The 19,765-nt window shown below is 46.5% G+C and overlaps 1 protein-coding gene across 19 annotated transcripts in view; it reads right to left on the bottom strand.

The window, feature by feature from the left end:
* The window catches only part of NOX5 (NADPH oxidase 5), a 72,468-nt gene that overhangs the window by 10,011 nt on the left and 42,692 nt on the right, over window positions 1-19,765 (bottom strand). For 7 of the 19 annotated variants that reach the window (XR_011258076.1, XM_069595491.1, XM_069595495.1 and 4 more), the window contains exons 9-16: window positions 18,051-18,183; window positions 14,397-14,539; window positions 11,298-11,492; window positions 9,401-9,445; window positions 8,861-8,985; window positions 8,498-8,582; window positions 7,832-7,931; window positions 265-431 (exon numbers count right to left, since the gene is read on the bottom strand). Coding sequence is in view for 15 of the 19 variants with exons in the window: in XM_069595491.1 (XP_069451592.1) it covers window positions 265-431; window positions 7,832-7,931; window positions 8,498-8,582; window positions 8,861-8,985; window positions 9,401-9,445; window positions 11,298-11,492; window positions 14,397-14,539; window positions 18,051-18,183 (993 nt within the window). In the remaining 4 variants the exon portion in view is untranslated. Of the gene's footprint in view, window positions 1-264; window positions 432-7,831; window positions 7,932-8,497; window positions 8,583-8,860; window positions 8,986-9,400; window positions 9,446-11,297; window positions 11,496-14,396; window positions 14,540-18,050; window positions 18,184-19,765 lie in introns of all 19 variants that reach the window. The other 12 variants (XM_069595506.1, XM_069595490.1, XM_069595494.1 and 9 more) reach the window with 5 other exon arrangements.

Raw genomic sequence — 19,765 nt, 5'->3', positions numbered from 1 at the left:
TCTGGTCTGCAGGGTATTTGCAGGCTGGGAGGGGCCTTGGAGGTCCTATGGACTAACTTCCTCTGTGATCAGATGGGGAAACAGAGGCTAGTGGTAGAACAAAGTGAGGTAGTGATGGAGCCAGAATGTAGGTACCCTGCCTCCCATTCCAGCCCTGAGGTCCTAGCTGGACTCTGGCTGCTTGGCCCAAATCTCCCTAGCCAGTGCCTTAGGCTCTCAGCCCCACTAGTCCCTGCAGGCTTCAGGACTCCAGGCGGCCTTTACCTTGTTCCAATCAGGCCGCCCAGGCTGGGTGCGTGCCTGGAGGCCCGTGATGGAATCCTTCTTCTCCTTCTTGGCCAGGAGGTCGAGGGCCATCTGCAGACCAATGGCCTTTATGTCGTTCTTGCTCAGCGCAGAGGTCATGTACATGTGCAGCTCCAGAAATCGGCCTACATGGTGGGAGCAGAGGGCAGGGCTGAGGGGCCAGCACCTGTGACAGGGAACAGGGCAGGACGCCAGCCACTCTGCCCCAGGGCTCATACAAATATTATCAGCTAACGTGATCATCCAGTACCTCCGTCTGACCAACACCACAGAAGGGAAAGATGGCCACCTTGGGCTGCTTGAGCTGGGCAGGCCCTAGGCACAGCATACGCGAGTTACCTTATCGCCACTGTCCAACGTAAGCCTTACAACCACCCCAGGAGCGAGACCTCATATTTGAGTGTGTGCATGCGTACTAAGTCACTTTAGTCATGTCCAACTCCTTGCGACCCTATGGACTGTAGCCTGTCAGGCTCCTCTGTCCGTGGGATTCTTCAGGCAAGAATACTGGAGTGGGTTACCATTCCCTTCTCCAGGGAATCTTCCCGACCCAGAGATCAAACCTGTGTCTCTTATGTCTCCTGCACTGGCAGGTGGGTTCTTTACCACTAGTGCCTCCTGGGAGGCTCTCTGACATATATCCACTACTATGTATAAAATAGATTTGAACTGTGGTGTTGGAGAAGACTCTTGAGAGTCCCTTGGACTGCAAGGAGATCCAACCAGTCCATCCTAAAGGAGATCAGTCCTGGGTGTTCTTTGGAAGGACTGATGTTGAAGCTGAAACTCCAATACTTTGGCCACCTGATGCAAAGAGCTGACTCATTTGAAAAGACCCTGATGCTGGGAAAGATTGAGGGCAGGAGGAGGAGGGGATGACAGAGGATGAGATGGCTGGATGGTATCACCGACTCGATGGACATGAGTTTGAGTGAACTCCGGGAGTTGGTGATGGACAGGGAGGCCTGGCGTGCTGCGGTTCATGGGGTCGCAAAGAGTCGGACACGACTGAGCGACTAAACTGAACTGAACTGAATGAGAAGCTACTGTACAGCTCAGGGAGCTCTACCCAGTGCTCTGTGGGGACCTAAATGGGAAAGAAATCCAAAAAAGACGGGATATATGTTCACATATAGCTGACTTACTTTGCTATACAGTAGAAACGAACACAATATTGTAAAGCAACTATACTCCAATTTAAAAAATTTAATGCAAATGACCCTAAGAGGGACACACTGTATTTCACACATCACTGAACTTGAACAGTGCTGGTGGCGCAGGAGGGAAAGAGATGCACCATAAGGGATGCCCACCCGAAAGAACCCTGATCCTTCCCCCTCCTGCACAGTCACTACCCCCCACATGGGGGTGAAAAAGGAGATGAGGAGACACCAGGGTGGGAGGGAGAAGGAGGTGCTGTGGAGGTCTTCACTCTCTCCAAGACACTTGTGTTCAAGACAGTCTTCCCATTTCTGGGACACTCCCTTAAGGAAATCATCCAAAGAAAGGGGGGTGGGAAATCTATGTGCACATGTATATTAATTGCAGCTTTACTTGTGATAATAAAGAATTAGGCATAAATAAAATGTTCCGTAGTAGGGGCATGGTTGAATAATTTATGGCAAACCATTAACTGTACTATTCATTAGATAAGTCATTAAATACTACTAGGAGAAGGCAATGGCACCCCACTCCAGTACTCTCGTCTGGAAAATCCCATGGATGGAGGAGGCTGGTAGGCTGTAGTCCATGGGGTCGCTAAGAGTCGGACATGACTAAGCGACTTCACTTTCACTTTTCACTTTCATGCATTGGAGAAGGAAATGGCAACCCACTCCAGCGTTCTTGCCTGGAGAATCCCAGGGACAGGGCAGCCTGGTGGGCTGCCGTCCATGGGGTCACACAGAGTTGGACACGACTGAAGTGACTTAGCAGCAGCAGCAGCAGCAGCAGCACTGATACATTACTACTATTAAATTTATGGGGCAATTACTATGACTATTATTACTTCTAATATCAAATTTATTGAGCAGTTACTACTACTGCTGCTACTAATCTTAGTACTATTTCTGCTACCGCTAACTTTACTGAGCAGGTATTAAGTTCCAGCCCCTGTTCTAGGTGCTATACAGATGATCTCTCATCCAGTCCTCATGACAATCCTATGAGGTAGGGACTTAGTATCCATATTTTTCAGATCAGGAAGTAGAGGCAAAACAAGGTGCTCAAGGTTCTAGAGTTATTTGGGGTTAGAGTAGAAGATTCAAGTCAAACAAAATGACTGAAGCTTAAGCTATAGACATTAAAAATTATAAGCCACAAATTCTTTAACCCAAACCTTGGTATATAATTAAAGTTGAAATCAGAGGCCATGTGCTTCAGCTGCAATGAATAAGAAACCTTGCAAAAAATTTGAGGTAGCAAAGCTGTTGACTCAAGTGACTTTGAGAATGCAAAGCAGTGGGTTCACTGTTACCCTTTGCTTACATAGATTAGGAAGAAGCAAACAGTAAATATTTATATACCAGCAACCAGAAAATTTAAATTAAATCTAAACTTCCCCTGAGGCTATCATCATAAAAGTAAGTTTCTTATGAATTAAAATACTTAAGCATTTAGAACAAAGTCAATGCTATATAAATATTTGCTTTAATTATTATTTACAAGAAAGGGCAAGAAGCTTTACTGCAACATCTAGGGTTTAATTGTCATCTTCCAAAGACTGTTGACTTGTGCTTTAAGGCTTTGGATGTTTGTTATAGTAAACTACATGTGTTGGAATGTTTTTGTAGAAAACTATGTTTAATTACTTGAGCTTATAAACTATGTTTATCATAGGACTTTGAATTTACTCATGGCAACCCTGTGATAATTAAACAGCCAAGTAATATCTAGTTCCAGTGAACTCAACAATATAAAAAAACCTCACCAATTCTCTTGAAGTTAGAAACATATCTAAAAATGTTCCTTCTTCTATAAGATTTTCCACAAGTAAAGCATAACAAAACAAAATAATGACTAACAGATTAACTTTAAGTACAGTACAAAACCTCAGTATCCACAAAAATGTCCCAAGAGGACTACTGTGTATCCCAGAGAAACATGTTATCATACAGTGCTCAGTAAAAAACGTGGGGTACAACACTTGCTGGGTGGGAGACTGTAGGGGCTGGAGGAGGACTTTAAACACTCCAATTTAACAAACATATAAAAAAAAGGACCATCCACAGAAGAATCTGTACATGCCAAGCAAGATAGTCTTTATCTTAGACCACTTTCTGAACTTTTTGATTGCCACCTCATCAGGAAAAATATTGAGCACACACCACAAATAAATATATATGTTCATCTCTACTTACAGATTACATCTATTAAAAATCAGTATTGGAGCGAGTTCCCTGGTGGTCCAGTGGTTAAAAACCTGCCTTCCAGTACAGAGGACGTGGGTTTGATCCCTGGTCAAGGAACTAAGATCCTGCATTCTGTGGGGTGACTAAGCCTGCACTCGTGTTTACTGAGCCCGCACACTCTAGAGCTGGGGCTCCACAACAAGAGAAGCCTGCCTACCACAACTAGAGAAAAGACCCCATGCACAGCTAAGACCCAGTACAATCAAATACATAATTAATTTAAAAAAATTTAAAAAAACATATTTGAGTAAAAGGAATCATAACACTCTCCTTGAACAACCAGAAATATGAGCAAGATATATAAAACAATGGTTTCCAGACACTGATCAACAAGTTGTGCAGAACTGTCTTTGCTGAGAGAGGAAATAATGAAGTGTGCCTTACGACCGACTGGTGTCAGCCTCACTGAGTTGAGGAGACCGATACTGGAGTTCAGAGAGGCCAAGAAAGCTAGACCGTGCCAGGCACAAAACTAGAAGAAAGGCACCCGCAGACAAACAGAGAGAGAAAAGGAAGAAGAGAAAGAGGAAGAGGACGGGGACTCACTCACTTTAGAAAACTGCATCAAGTTCCCCCTCAGTCTTCCGCAGAGTGTTAGTCTATTACACACGTGAAAGAAAGCTACCAGGGAACAAGAGGCGCCACAGTGCCTGGAGCTCAAACAGAGCTGGGAATAATCTGCATTCCACCATCAGGGATGCAGAGAGCTTGTAATATACAAGGCAGTAGAATGAGTCCTCAGAGATGTAGCACCTTAGCTCTGGGGCTGAATTAGACCCACAGTAAAGGCTGCTCTGGACTCACCCTAACAGAAGTTAAAAGCAAGGCTTGAGAGTATCCAAATCATCCTAAATAATGTAACTGTATACCAGAACACAGTATAGTACTATTTAGAGAAATACACAAAATCCAGAATAGGACAACATATGATTCACAATGCGTGACATCCAGTAACAAATTATCAAGCATGCAAAAAACCAGAATACAATTCATAACCTGGAGAAAATTAGTGATTAGAAACAGATCCAGAAATGTCAGAGATGATGGACTTAGACAAAGATGTTACAACATGTATTATAAACACGCTTGAGAATGTAAAGACAAAACAAAGGGCCGTGATGAGGAGAGCAGCAGGAGACATAAAAGATACCCAAATACCAGTTCTGTGGAAGAAAAACACAATCACAGAAATGAAAAACACAGTGGTTAGGACGCATAGCTATTCTAGGTCTTTTGGTTTTTACATATTAATTTGAGAATCAGCTTCTCGAAACCTACTTTTAAAAACCTGCTGGGACTTTTACTAGAATTAGAAGGATCTCAGGTGGCTCAGTGGTAAAGAATCTGCCTGCCGATGCAGGAGACGCCAGAGACATCCAATTCGATCCCTGGGTCAGGAAGATCCCCTGGAGAAGGAAATGGCAACCCACTTCAGTATTCTTGCCTGGAAAATCCCATGGACAGGGGAGCCTGGAGGGCTATAGTCCATGGGGTCATAAAGCGTCAGACAGGACTGAGCACCGCACTGTACTGTACTATACTGCCGAAGAAAAATGTACTTGAAACCACAGCAATAGAAACTATCTAAAATGCGGCATAGGCTGAGCGGAAAAAACCAACAACCAGATTCCCAATAGCCTGTGAGATATCAGTATAACACCTGTGTAATTGACGTGACAGGAAGGGGCAGGGGAGACAGAAAAAAATATGCAAAGAAAGAATGGCTGAAATTGATCCAAACTTGATGAAAACTCTAAGTCCACACGGCCGAGAAGTTCAATAAACTCCAAGTACAAGAAATATATATTTAAAAAATTTCTTGGAAATGTTTTATAGTTTTTAGTGTTCAGACCTTGCTTGTATTTTGCTAAGTTTATCCATAAGCATTTCATGCTTTTACTATTTTAAAGATTTTCAAATACTAATTATTTGTTGTTGGAAAAGATCCTGATGCTGGGAAAGATTGAAGGCAGGAGGAGAAGGGGGTATCAGAGGATGAGATGGTTGGATAGTATCATGGACTCAATGGACATGAGTTTAAGCAAACTCCAGGAGACAGTGAAGGACAGGGAAGCCTGGCGTGCAGCAGTCCATGGGGTCACGAAGAGTTGAACACGACTGAGTAACTGAACAACAACGACAAATAAAAATAGAATTGACTTTCGCATGTTGACCTTATATCCTGGACCTTGTTGAACTCATTATAAAACTAATCTAAATAAAGAGCTAAAACTATAAAACTCCTGGGAGAAAACATAAAAGAAAATACTTGTGACCTCACGTAAGGCAAAGATTTTAGATAAGACACAAAACGTATGAATTCTACAAGAAAAAAAAATCTGATAAATTGGACATCATTAAAATTTCAAAATTTTGTTCTTCAAAAGAGAGTTTAAGAAAATGAAAAGACAAACCACAGACTGGGAGACTGTATTTATAAAATGCACACCTGGTTATGGACCTGTTTCCAGAATATATAAATGACTCCCAGAGCTTAATAAAAAGAAGAAAAACATTGGATTTAAAGAGCAAACAAAATATTTGAACAGACACTTTATAAAGAAGGCATGCACAGCAAGACCATGAAGATATCTTCAACATTATTAGTAATTAAGGAAATGCAAATTAAGAGTATATTGAACCTAAAATAAAAAATAAATTAAAAAAGTTTTTTTAAGTATTTTGAACCTAGAGGGGTGGGATGGGCAGGGAAGGGAGGCCCAAGAAGGAGGGGATATATGGATATTTATGGCTCATTCACACTGTTGTACAGCAGAAACGAACACAACATTGGAAAGCAATTACCCTCCAATTTCAAAAAATTAAAAACAAAACAGACAAAAAAGAGCATATTGAGACACCCCTATACACCCACTAGATGAGCTAAAATGAAAAAGACTGCCAACATCAAATAAGGCTGTAGCTGATGAGGTTGTAGAGCAGCTGGAACTCCATTACTGATGGAGATACAATATGTACAGCCACTTGGGAAAAACAATTTGACAGTTTCTTATAAAGTAAAACTGAGCACATTCCATACTACCCAGCAATCCCAATTCTAAGTATCGACCCAAGAGAAATGGAAATCATATGTCCACACAAAAACTTTCATAGTCAAAAATGGCTAAAAAGTGGAAATAACTCTAATATCCACCAACAACTGAATGGAAAAACAGATTGTGGTATGTCCACAAACTGGAACACTTCTCAACAACAAAAAGGAATTAACTACTTACTGAAAGATGCATTGTTATGAAATTCTAGAAAAGGCAAAACTATAGAGACTGAAAGCAGATCGCTGGTTCCCAAGGGCTGTTAATTGGAGAGAGGGTGTTGATGCAGAGTGAGACAAGGGAGCTTTGGGGGGTAAAAGAAATGGTCCATGTTTTGACGGTGTTCCCTAGGCTCCCTCATGTGACCACCCTGCTTGTAAGGTTATACAACTGGACGCATTTGTCAAAGTGCCATTATATTTATTGGACACTTAAATTGATGAATCTAACTGTACATAAATTATCCCTCAAAAAATTTTAAAGAAGTGTGAATAGGAATCATCTGAGAAGCATGTTAAAATGTAACTTCTCTAGCCCTACTTCCAGAGAATCTGATTTGGAAGGTCTGGAATGAGGGCTGGGAATCTAACTTTTTAATAAGTGCTCATTTTGAACAAAAAGAAATGTCATTTAAAAAAGAGAAATGGGTGGAAAGTGAAAGTCGTTCAGTTGTGTCCAACTCTTTGTGACCCCACGGACTATACAGTCCATGGAATTCTCCAGGCCAGAATACTGGAGTGGGTAGTCTTTCCCTTCTCCAGGGGATCTTCCCAACCCATGGAATGAACCCAGGTCTCCTGCATTGCAGGCGGATTCTTTATCAGTCGAGCTACCAGGGAAAACAGGCTATGCATTTTTATAAAATGTGAATAAGACAAAAATATCAGAAGGAAATCCTTCATGGGTTTTTTTTCGCCCCTCTCTTAAGTTTCGCAAATTATGATGTTTTATCGGGGGAAAAAAGCAGCTCCCTCTCCCCTACATTTCTGATAGAATAAACACTTTCTTACAGAGACCCTCCACTCCCCACCCCCGCACCCCGTCATTCTCCACCTCTCCTACCCTCCTGTGGCTCCTCCGCCTGGTCCATCTCCAGTTTGGTCAGCAGGCTCACAAACCACTCGAAAGACTGCTGGTCTCGGTTAATCCAGATGAAGTCCACCTAGGGAGAAGGGCCCAGATCAGGGTGGGGGGTTACCTCATTCACTCTTATCTGTGCTCATGTGACCACCCTGCTTTTAGCACAGCACACACTGTCCACTATCATTCCCATTTAACTGGGGTGGTGGGAGGGGAGTGGGATGGGGGTGTAAACCGAGGCTCACAGAGGGGAAGAATGAGGCTACAGAGCAGCATGGGACCAGAACTTGGGTTCTAGACTGCCAGGTCAGGATTTTCTCTAATAATCTATTGCTCACAGCAAGCAGTGTTCTGAGCTCTTAAGCTTATTAAGCCAGAAGAACTCTTTTTTAAAGAAACTCTTTTAAGTGGCTTACACAGAACAATGAATTTTCAAATGGCGAACATTTTCATTTTTAAAACCACCATCAGGTCACAGCTAGCAAGCATCATGGCTGTGACTGCATCCCGGCTGCCTGACCTTCAGGCTCTGTGTTCTCTAATGACATGCCTGCCTTGGTGGGGCGGGGGCGGTGGCGGGCAGGAACTAGCTCTGGTGTCTGGGGAGAAGCTCTGGAGTCCTGCCTGTAGGAGGCAATGCTCACTCACCTTGTGGAGTTTCATGTCCTCGTCCTGAGCACTATCCATCCAGGAGTGCTGGCAATTGGGACAAACGTGCTTTCTCTTCTGGTGTCTGAGGGGAGGGGATTTTGAGTTTGGGGTGAGTATGAGATTTCTCAGGACCCCAGAGAACAGTGCAGGGGACAGGGAGGGAGGGTGGGGTGGCAGGGGGAGGGATGAGCCCATGAGGAGGGGGAGGGATGAGACCCAAAAAAAAGAGCAGGAGGAGGAATAGAAGAGGAAAAGAGGTCAAACGGGAGATGGAGACAGGTAACAAGGGAGCGGGGAGGGGCGGGCATCTCTCAGGATTCTGCCCCAGGATACAGGTAGGACCACAGCCTGCCCACCCACCTGTATAAGATGCTCTGCAGGATGGAGGCAAAGGGCGTGATGCCAATGCCTGCACCAATGAGCACAGCATGCTCGGAGGCAAAGATCCTGCGAGTGGGGGTCCCATAAGGGCCATCGATGTAGCACTGCACACAGAAGGGGTTAGAAGAGAGGGGCGGGAGGTGTGGGGGGGTGGGAAATGGGCCCCAACACATTAGACCCCCTGTATATGTAGGCAGTTGCCTCCTGGGCTGGAACCCAGGAGTAAGTGGCTCCTGCTCAGAGCACTGTTCACACACTGCACTCTGAGCTCGAGTCTGGGGGCACCCTAGAACTCCCACGTGCAGATGTGGTGAGAGCAGGGTCCAACCAGCACAGCCGTGTACCCTGCGAGGGTGGGCAGGGATCTGATTCCCATTATCTGGAGACCTAGCAGTCAGGCTGTGGGGACTGAAGAGCCCAGGAACTGAGCGCCCCAGCAAGCCCTCCCCGTGGGCAGAGGCTTTGCTTCCTCTGCTTGGGGCAGCGGTTTTGGTCACGGCCACCCCCGGAACCTCTCACCTTGATGTTACAGAACTGGTGGTTCTCAGAGGACATCTCGCAGACCTGCAGAGCACAGAGCAGAGAGAGTGGGTGGGCCAGGCATTTCTCAGAGGTTTACTCGCCCTTGCAGTCTGAGAAACCTTACAAAAAGGGGATTGCCTTTTCCCCGCAAACCATTCCAAGGAGCATGGGGTGCTTTTGAGGGAAAACATCAGTGATGTGCTGGTAAACTGCCTCCTCAGAAGAAAGGACCACCAGAACCAAAGTCCTGCTCGTTAGTGTCGAGATTTCTGCTGTAAATGCTGTCATCGTGGCTCCCACCAATGGCTGGTTTTAATAACTGGCTCCCCCCGACCCACCTCATGCTCTAGAGCCCTTGAGCCCCAATTACTGAGCTGGCACGCTGGAACTACTGAGCCCGTAAGCCCATGCTCCACAACAAGAGAAGCCACTTCAATGAGAAGTCCCGGCAGCGCAACTAGAGAAAGCCCAAGCAAAGCAATGAATACCCAACAATAAAAAATAAATAATAACAACAATTTTTTTTTAAAAAAAAAGGCTCTCAAAATTCCCGAAAATTTAACATCGCTCTTGTGGTCCAATACAAGTCAGCTTCAGCTGTGACAGAACACTCAGCCCAGCCTGCCTCGTGGGCTCAGCTACATCCGCTTGCTTTCATGTTTCTAGACACACCCCTGGCCTTGAACATGCTTCCCCTGTGCCTAGAGCACACACTTTCCTTTTCCTCAGCTGGCAAATTCCTGCGCATCCCTCAGTGTGCACCTGGCTTAGAGTGGCCACCTTCCTAGAGTCTTTGCCCAGCGGCTCTGGGCAGAAAAACCAGGTGCTGGCCTGGCTCACAGCTCACCCCTGCCCTGGGGACCCTGCTCTGGGCTCACTGATGGGGAGCCACCTGAGGACAGGGAGCAGCCTCCTCTGTCTACTCTGCCTGACTCCTCCAGCCCTGAGCACAGGTAGGCCAGAGTCCCTGAGGTTCATGTGCTTCCTTCCTGAAGATGAAGAAAACAGACCCGCAAAAGGGCTTCAGAGGCCTGTGAGAGCTTCTCTCTGGTTAGGAGTCACCTTCACAGTCATCCAGGCAAACCCCTCCTTTCACAGAAGAGCAGCTGAATCTGGGAGTGTGACAATGACTCACTCAAGTTCCCATAGAGCTGGGGTGGAACCTGGGTCCCTGTCTGCCTGTCCTGCGCTCACCACGTCACACCACGTCTCTCCTTCATCCAGCGGCAACTGAATTTTGTGTCCTGCACGGTGCTGGCCTTGCACTACATAACTACGTGATGGTTATTTTAGGAGGTGCACTGTGAGAGGACTACTCCTCTGACAGTTTTTAAAAAATCCTTCCTATTGCAAGGAGAAAGCCTTACAAGATGGTTATTATATCCTCTTAACTTCTAACACTTACTATTCCCTCTTCTTTTTTTTTCCTTTTAACAAAGTGAGAAAGAAAGAAATGGAGAGCATGACAGAGACAGAGAAGGAACAAGCCGAAGAGAGCAGCTTCAGGCTCAAAGCCTCATTTAACAGGCAGAAACATCTGGCAAGAATTTAATAACATTGTTTTTGCTTTTAGACTTATCTTTTTCTATGGCACATGACATTTATTTTCCATTAAACATGCTAATCTAAAGAGAACTTTTAAAATACAATTAAGTTTAAAGTAATGTTGGGATGTAAGAAGAAATACTCAGTGGGAAATATTACCTATGGGAAGTAAATATGGTAAAAGTTACAAAGGTGCCTGCCATACAGGTGAGAGGCTGCAGAAACACCATGAGGCGTGGGGTCCCTCCTGACTGTGGCCCTCTCTTCCAGGTTCCAAGGACCCACCCGCCATTCCTGGGAGAAAAATCTTTGGCTCTCCAACCTCCAGCCCCAGCTTCTTCAGCCTTACCAGGGCCGGGTCCTGGGCTGTAGCTTCCCTCTGTGCCTGAGTCCTGTCCTTTGTCCCCGTGTTCACCAGGCCTTCGTGTCCCTGCCATGGAGCTCCCCGCGGCCGGTAGGATGTCAGCTCCACAATCACCTCCTTGTTGGAGGCTACTGCATCCTGTGCTGAGGCTCCGAAATCGATGGGCTGGCGCTGCAAGTCCTGCTTGGTTTCAAAACAAATATTGCTTTATTATTTAAGTCATGTGTGTGTTAGTCACTCTCGTGTCCGACTCTTTGCGACCCCATGGACTGTAACCCACCAGGCTTCTCTGTCCATGGAATTCTCCAGGCAAGAATACTGGAGTGGATTGCCATTCCCTTCTCCAGAGGAACTTCCCAACTCAGGAATCAAACCCTGGTCTCCTGCATGGCAGGCAGATTCTCTACTGTTTGAGGTACTAGGAAGTCTATTTAAATCATAAATCATATATATGTGTTAGTATACAATACAGTATATAACACATATATAACATATATATGATTTATGATTTAAATAGACTTCCTATACAGTATACTAACACATATATATGGAATTTAGAAAGATGGTAATGATAACTCTCTATGCGAGATAGCAAAAGAGATACAGATGTATAGAACGGACTTTTAGACTCTGGCAGAGGGAGAGGGTGGGATGATTTGGGAGAATGGCATTGAAACATGTATACTATCAGGTAAGATACGAATCTCCAGTCTATGTTCGATACAGGATACAGGATGCTTGGGGCTGGTGCACGGGGATGATCCAGAGAGATGATATGGGGTGGGAGATGGGAAGGGATTTCAGGATTGGGAACTCATGTACACCCGTGGCAGATTTATGTCAATGTATGGCAAAACCAATACAGTATTGTAAAGCAAAATAAAGTAAAAATAAAAAATTTTTTAAATAATAAATCATAAATCAATACAATTTTTTTTAAAACTCAGAAACTACAGAATTTTAAAGGATAAAGTAAAAAAGCACCCTGAATCAGAAACACAACTTCTCTAACCATTTTCTCTGTCCTTCCAGACTTACACACACACGCTTTTACATAAACAGAACATACTGCTTTGTAACTCGGCGTTTCCCACTTACTACATCTTGGCTAGCTTTACATCCTAATGCATACAAATTTACATAATCTTTTTTAGGCAACTTACTCTTCCATTAGAAGGGTGATTGGTAATTTTTTAAACTGCTTCCCTATTGTTGGGCATTTTGATTATACTCATTTTCTCATTACTGTTAACAACCATGGTGTATAAAACAGCTCTTTCTCTTGACTCGGACTTATTTTCTTCACGGCCTTTATTACCATGCGACACATTATGCATCTATTGTGTAATGTACTGTCCACCACCCCCTCCAGACTGGAAGCAGTGACAATGGGTATTTTGCTTATTGATGAATCTCCAGCATTTAGGATAGTACTTGGAAAACAGTAGATCCTGCGCTCAATAAGTGAAGTGAAAGCTGCTCAGTCGTGTCTGACTCTTTGCAACCCCATGGAGTCCATGGAATTCTCCAGGCCAGAATACTGGAGTGGGTAGCCTTTCCCTTCTCCAGGAGAACTTCCCGATCCAGGGATCAAACTGAGGTCTCCTGCATTGTAGGTGGATTCTTTACCAGTTGAGCTACCAGGGAAGCCCTAAATATTTGCTAAGTGAATGAAGGAATGAAGTGGTTAAGGAGCTTGCATACATGTCCAAATAGCTTTTTAGGATTAAACTCCTAAAAATGGTATTACTAAGCCTGGGTAGGAAGGCTTCCCTGGTAGCTCAGATGGTAAAGAATCTGCCTGCAATGCGGGAGACCCAGGTTCCATCCCTGGGTGGGGAAGAGCCCCTGGCGAAGTGAATGTCTACCCACTCTAGTATTCTGGCCTGGAGAATTCCAAGGACAGAGGAGCCTGGTGGGCTGCAGTACACGGGGTCACAAAGAGTCAGATCCGATTGAGCAACCAACACTTTCACTTTTAAGTCACTGTGTTTAGATATTTAAAATGCAGACACATATAGCCAGACTGTCCGCCAGAGAGTCTGTGCCAATTTACTCTTTGGCAGTGGTGCCTAAGACCCCAAGGAAACACAGCTTTTAGTATATTTGCCCACCAATTCTCAGCGTGCCAGGACTCGCCTGATTTTGAAAATCAGCTTCCTCCTGCAGATTTCCCCTGATTAACAGGAAAGAACACCCTGTCTGTTTCTACCTACCTCTCCATTTCCCCAAGTTCTGCTCTTGGCACTGTTCTAGAAGGGCCCTCTGGTCTGGCCAGGCAGGATTCCACGTGGTTTTCTTCTCTGGACTTTATATTCCACAAGGGCAAGGCAGGGCTGGGTCAGGCCTGGGGGAATCTCTTCCTTTGACCTTCAGCAGGGTTTCCACGTATTAACCTGATTCCAGGCCTGGTGGCTCAGCCTACTAGTGTTCAGACACCCTCAGCCTTCTACATTGATTCCTGCTTCTTCAAGTGCTGCTCTGATCTTTCTGCATTCCTCCCAAACCTCTCAGAGCCTGTATCCAATGGCAGCTTGTCAATTGTATGGGTTTCATCAGGGCTCAAAAGATAGTTAAACTCGTGGTGGTGATGATGATGGCGGGGGTGGTAGTGCTGATGGGGATAATGAATGGTCCACTTGGACCACGCTGCCCAGTTCATGCAATACTTTACATGCATACATTCCATGGGTCCTTAAAACAATCATGTTAGAAAGGAGAGCCAAGGACAGGAACCACCTCTATTTCATAGGTGAACAACTTGAGGCTAGTAAGGCTAAAGGGTGTGCCCAAGTCCATACAGTTAGAAAGTATTAGAGCAGAGAAGTAGACATGGATTTTTCTCATCTCAATTTCTCCCTCTTTGCCTTGTCCCCTGCCTTCTAACGGAGCACACTGGACCAGGAAGGATCAGGTGTGGTCCAGCTTCAGGGAGGCTCTTGGACCACACATTCTGAATTGACCTACCTTCTGTGCAGTCCCAGCCAGTGTTCACAACTGCTCAGGGCTTGCCAGCTACAAAGGCAACTTGGTCCCCATGGGTTTGTCACCATGGTGGACCCTTTCTCCCCTTCGGTCACTTACCCGGGGCTTCTTCTGACTCCTCTTCATCTCCAAGCTCCTTGAGAGCCTCTTGGGACCACATAACACTGGGTCTGATTTCTTGAAGGACTCAAACAACCTGTTGGTCCACTGACCCTCCGACCGGATGTGTAGCCAGATGGTATCTGAGCAAGAGACAGGGCAGGAGGAAAGGGGTCAGTGCTGGCCTCCAGCAGGGACAGGCCTGTCTCACTGGAGGGACTGGGACTTGGCATCAACCCCTTACGCTCTCCTCTGAACGCCCTTCCTCAGGTCCAAACTAGCAGCCACAGCCATGAGACTGGGAGAGATGGCCTCTCTGATGCAGACCTTGCAATCTTTCTCAGTGAAGTCAACTAAGGGCTCAGTTTCCTCTGCCAAGGCAGGGGTCCGAGTGGCCCTGAGCACACTGGGGGCTCCCTAGAGGTGGGGGCCCTGCCTCCTCCATCAAGCCAGGGTCTCACCAAGGTTGGGAACCATCTCTCTCCCACATTCTATGAGATGCCTGTCAATGGTTCTGCACACATTAGGTGCTCAATCAATAGCGGGACCAATAGCTTTCACTGCCCTCAGTGTCTGGGAGACAGTGGGTGTTTGCTTAGGTTCCCTATTAAGGGGATGACTGGTAGAAGGCTGTTGAGGGGTACCAGAAAGAACACACGTTAGAGCAAGGAGGCCCCTAAGAGACTTCCTGGTCTGCAGTGCTCATCCTTTTTATTTAAATCATGAACTCTTTCGGCAGTCCTGTGAAGGCAAGGATAAACTCCTTCTCAGAATAAGGTTTTTAAATACTTTGAATAATATATGTAGAAATTATGAATGAAACCAATTATAATGAGACAGTTACCAAAATAAATTTTTTTTAAATTTTGATTTAAAAATACATGTGTTTTTTTGTTAACACATGAAATAATGAGATGCAGCAGGAATTGCCTGGTCACTGGCAATGTGAATTAGCGATGAGCATGAATGGCATGTCAAAGTATGGACAACAACCATAACACGATATGAAGAAGAATCCATGGTTTTCATTTCGAAAAAGTCACAGGGGTCGGTAATGCTACTGTGATTTGTAACCTGTATTTATAACAGAAGAAAATGGTAAAGCTCAGTCAGAGGTTGGTAAAAACAAATGTGTCCCATTTTTTTTGCCCATCTGCATTCCTGAATGAGGTGAGGCATGCTCTCATAGCGCTTCCCTTGTGGCTCAGCTGGTAAGGAATCCGCCTGCAATGCTGGAGACCTGGGTTCGATCCCTGGATTGGGAAGATCCCCTGGAGAAGGGAAAGGCTACCCACTCCACTATTAGTGGAGAATTCCATGGACTGTATAGTCCATGGGGTCTCAGAGAGTCAGACATGACTGAGCCACTTTCACTTTCACGCTCTCACAGCTTTGTGAGGAGGGGACTGAAAAAGTCAGGTCCTGGGACCCGGGCTCCCAGGAGCCTCCCTGGCACTTCCTCCCTCTTCAAGGTGCAAAGCAGCAGGAGGGCTGCGCTGTGCCCTGTCTGCACAGATGCACCCTGAACTGCCTCACACAGTGACTCATATGGAGGAGGACTCGTAAATGTCAGCTGAATTCAGTCAGCCAGAGTTGCCAGCCTAAGTCCCACTCCTGATCCTGGAAACCAGCTCTACAAAATCAGAGGATTTATTTACGTGGACTCATTTACTGCAGGGGACTCAGGACTAAGAGATTCCAAGCAGAGACCCTAAAGAAACCCTTCAAGAACTGGTCAAATAGAGACTTCCCAAGAGAGGTCCAGTGGCTAAGACTCCCAACGCAGGGGCCCCAGATTTGACCCCTGGTCAGGGAACTAGATCCCACATGCCACAGCTAAGACTGAGTGCAGCCACATAAATAAATAAATACTTTAAAAAACTGGTCAAATAAATTACACATCTACATTATAATCCTGTTACTATTAATACACTGGAATAGCATGCAGCCACGAAAAGGAAAAGTTCTTCTTTTAAAAGAACTGACATGCAAAGATCTTCATAACATATTATTCATGGAGAAAAAGTGGATGGCAAAACAGTGTAATCTCTTATATGCAAAACCATAATCCCTTATATGCAGAATTATCTCTATATCTGATTATTCATAGAGATACATCAAGATCTGGAAAGCTATTCACCAAATGATTGACAATAGTTTTCCTTGGGTAGAATTATTTGAGGGATTTTAAGTTTCTTTGGCACCTATTTCTATACTGTCTGAATTTTCTGGGAGCATATCTGTCCTTTATGAAACAGCAAAAAAAAAGGGGGGGCGGAAATAAAAATAGGAAGAAAATAATCCACCCTCTCTAATCCTCACCCCCAACCCATTGTAAATCCAGGCTACCACTCATGTGATTCCAGGGCCGGTGGGTACAGCGTCTTGTGGGAACCCTGGCCTTGGGTCTGTGCCCTGAGCTGTGAGAGCTGGGCCAGGGATGGGGCCTGGGCTGGGGTGGGAGGCATCCTGAATGGAGCTACAGTTTTTCATGGAGGAGGGTCAGAGAACCCTGGCAACCAGAAACCTTTACCTCTCATGAAGCCAAGCAAGGGTCTGGCTGCAATAGGCCATACAAGGCCTCCCGGGTCAGAAGCACTTCTTGAGGGACTTCCTGGTGGCCCAGTGCATTCCATGTTCCCAATGCAGGGGCCTGGGTTCAGTCCCTGGTCAGGGAGCTAGATCTCATGTGCCACAACTAAGAGTTCCCATCCCACAACTATGATTCAGTACAACCAAACAGATAAATAAAAATAAATATTAAAAAAAAAAAGCAGCACTTGAGATGGGAAGGCCAATCCTTGGCCTGGCCTGGAGATCAGAGTTCCAGGTTGTGGCCCCACCAACAGCCCAGGACCAGAAGGCGGGCACGCAGGCACATGCATGGGCGGGGGTCAGAGGACAGCTGGGCAAAGAAAGGTTGGCTGAGTAGTTCTGTGAGTGCTGGGCACAGAGGATGGTCAGGGATGGGGGAAAAGGATGCGACGGATTCTGTTGCCTTGGGGCTCCCCAGATCTCATGCCCACATGGAGTGGGAAAGGCTGGCTTCCTGTCACAGCCCTCTGGAAATGCCCTGGTGCCCCTTCATCTGAGCCACTACTCCTTTGCTTAAGACCCTTGCAGGCTCCCACCTGCCTGCACCATTCCACTTTTCACTCTGCATTCGAAGACCTTCCTGACCCCACACTCCTCTTACCAATTTTGCTGGCTACTTTGGTCCTCTCTCTGACCTTCTCTTCCTCCCTCACCTCTGCTTCCTTCCTCCCTACTCCACCTGACCTTCAGCCCAAACGACATCAGACCCTTCTACGTTTGCAGGTTTCATGCTTCCCCTTTAGCCTCCACCCCAATGCCCTTCCCTACCTAGTAAATTCCTACAAACCCTTCAAGATTCAGCTGAAATGCCACCCTGCCCACTTCCCCAACCAGATCAGGCCCTCCCCGGTGACCCTCACAGAAGCCAGTATAGCCCCAATCACCCCATTTAGTCAGCATCTGCACATCTGCCCCCGTGTTCCAGAGGGAGATCTGGGAGGCCGAATTTGTGTCTCGGATCTTGTTTGCCTCTGTGTTCCTGGTTCACAGCCTTGCTTGGCACATAGCAAGGACGCAGTAATACCCCCCAAGGGACTGGTGGAGTTGGTGCAGGCCTACCTTTTTGCTCAGGAGCACTGCTGATGGTGAAGGGATGCCACTCATAGCGTGCGATGCTGGGGATGTTCAGATACAAGTAGTCACCAGGTCTGTAGTGGAAAAGAGGGGGCCTCTTGATGAGGAGATGAGTGACCTGCGGAGAGAAAGAGACCAGGGTCATCCGTGCAGACCCAGAGCTGCCAGGGGCCCCAGGACCACAGGCTGGGCCATCTTCCACCATCACCCAGGCCAGCCTGGCATGAGACCTTCTGTGTCCCTGAGTGGCACTCACCCTACTGCACGTGGGTAGTAGGTGGCCACTGGAGAAGGGGAGGCAGGCTGTGTCTGAAGCGGGGCTCATGGTGTGATCCCACTTCTTCTGGTGTAAATACTGCTTCTGAGTGTCCCCCCTCCTCTGTGAAGCCCCCTGACTGCTCCAGCCCCTTTTCTGGAACTGCTGTGGCATTTGGCTGGCGTTCCAACCAGGAACAGGCATTTCTCCCAGGATACAACAGCCTCCTGGAGAGTAACTTTGGTTTACTGAGCACTTACAGGCGCCAGAGCTGTGTGGAGCGCTTTAAGTGTTACCTCTAGTTGTCCTAAGGGCAACTGCAAGTGCTGTCTCTAGTCCTTACAACAGCTCCCTGGGACGAACCTTTCTCCACTCTACAGAGGAGAGGCTGAATTAGAGAGGTTAAATAACTTGCTCAAGAGCACCAGCTAAGAAACCGTGGGATCTGAAGCTAACCACCCTGTCTGATGCCAGGGCCTAGACACAAACCTCAGTTTCTTACCCAGCTTCCATGTCCTCACTTTCAAGTTGTCCAGAGTCAAGCCCTCCAAAGCTGCCTGTCCTTTCTCCAAAAATGCCCCCAATTACTCAGACACCTGCAAGACAGCCTAGACTCCTCCCCCTACCCCCCCCCACCCCAAATGCAGCCAGCTACCTCTTGAGCGTTTCTGTGATATGCCCCTCCCCACGCTGGTCAAGGTCAAGGCTCTCATGAGCTCTCTCATGAGCATATGTGCAACAGCCTCCCCAGTGGTCCCCTCTAAGCCATCTTCCACAGAGCAACTGAAGAAATCCAGCTGGAGTATACACCAGCTCAACACTACCATCCTTTTCCCACCCTGCTCAAGGTTCCCACGGTCTGCAGAGTGAGGCCACTCACCATTAGGCCCTGCCCACCCCTCCAGCTTCTCCCTGGCACCTTGGCTCCAAATTACTTACAGTCCCTTCAGTACAGTATGCCCTTTCATTATTCTCTGCCTTTGCCCATGCTGTTCCTTCTCCCAGCAATACCCTTCCCTGTCTTGTCTATCCAACAAACTTCTATTCATCTCTCAAAACCCTGATATGACAGCTCCCCTCTCATTCTGAAGCTTCTCTGATCTCTCAAAGAGTTTAACGCCCCCTGAGATTTTCTTCTCTTGCCAAAACAGCCTTGCACTGATGAAAGGGCTGCCTCTCCTGTTACCCTGTGTGTCTGTGGAGAGTAGAAGAGTGCCTCCGTTTTCTCTGCATCTCTGTCACCAAGCGCAGGGCCTGCCCCTTGCAGACATGTAATATATACTTACTGAAGGTGTTCTACGCATGCCTGGCCTTTAGTAGTGCCCTGCCTACCCGCCATTCCCCTTCCAGAAGTGTCACTCTTGCAGGGCTGGACCACGTCTTGCACTTGTCTCCTCCACTGTGCTCCCTATTTCCTGGGGGTGGAGGTCTAACAGAGCACCCA

This window comes from Ovis canadensis, chromosome 7, assembly GCF_042477335.2.
Source record: "Ovis canadensis isolate MfBH-ARS-UI-01 breed Bighorn chromosome 7, ARS-UI_OviCan_v2, whole genome shotgun sequence".
Taxonomy (NCBI): domain Eukaryota; kingdom Metazoa; phylum Chordata; class Mammalia; order Artiodactyla; family Bovidae; genus Ovis; species Ovis canadensis.
The sequence above is the reverse complement of the archived record's forward strand: the minus strand, read 5'-3'. Positions and strand labels throughout refer to the sequence as shown.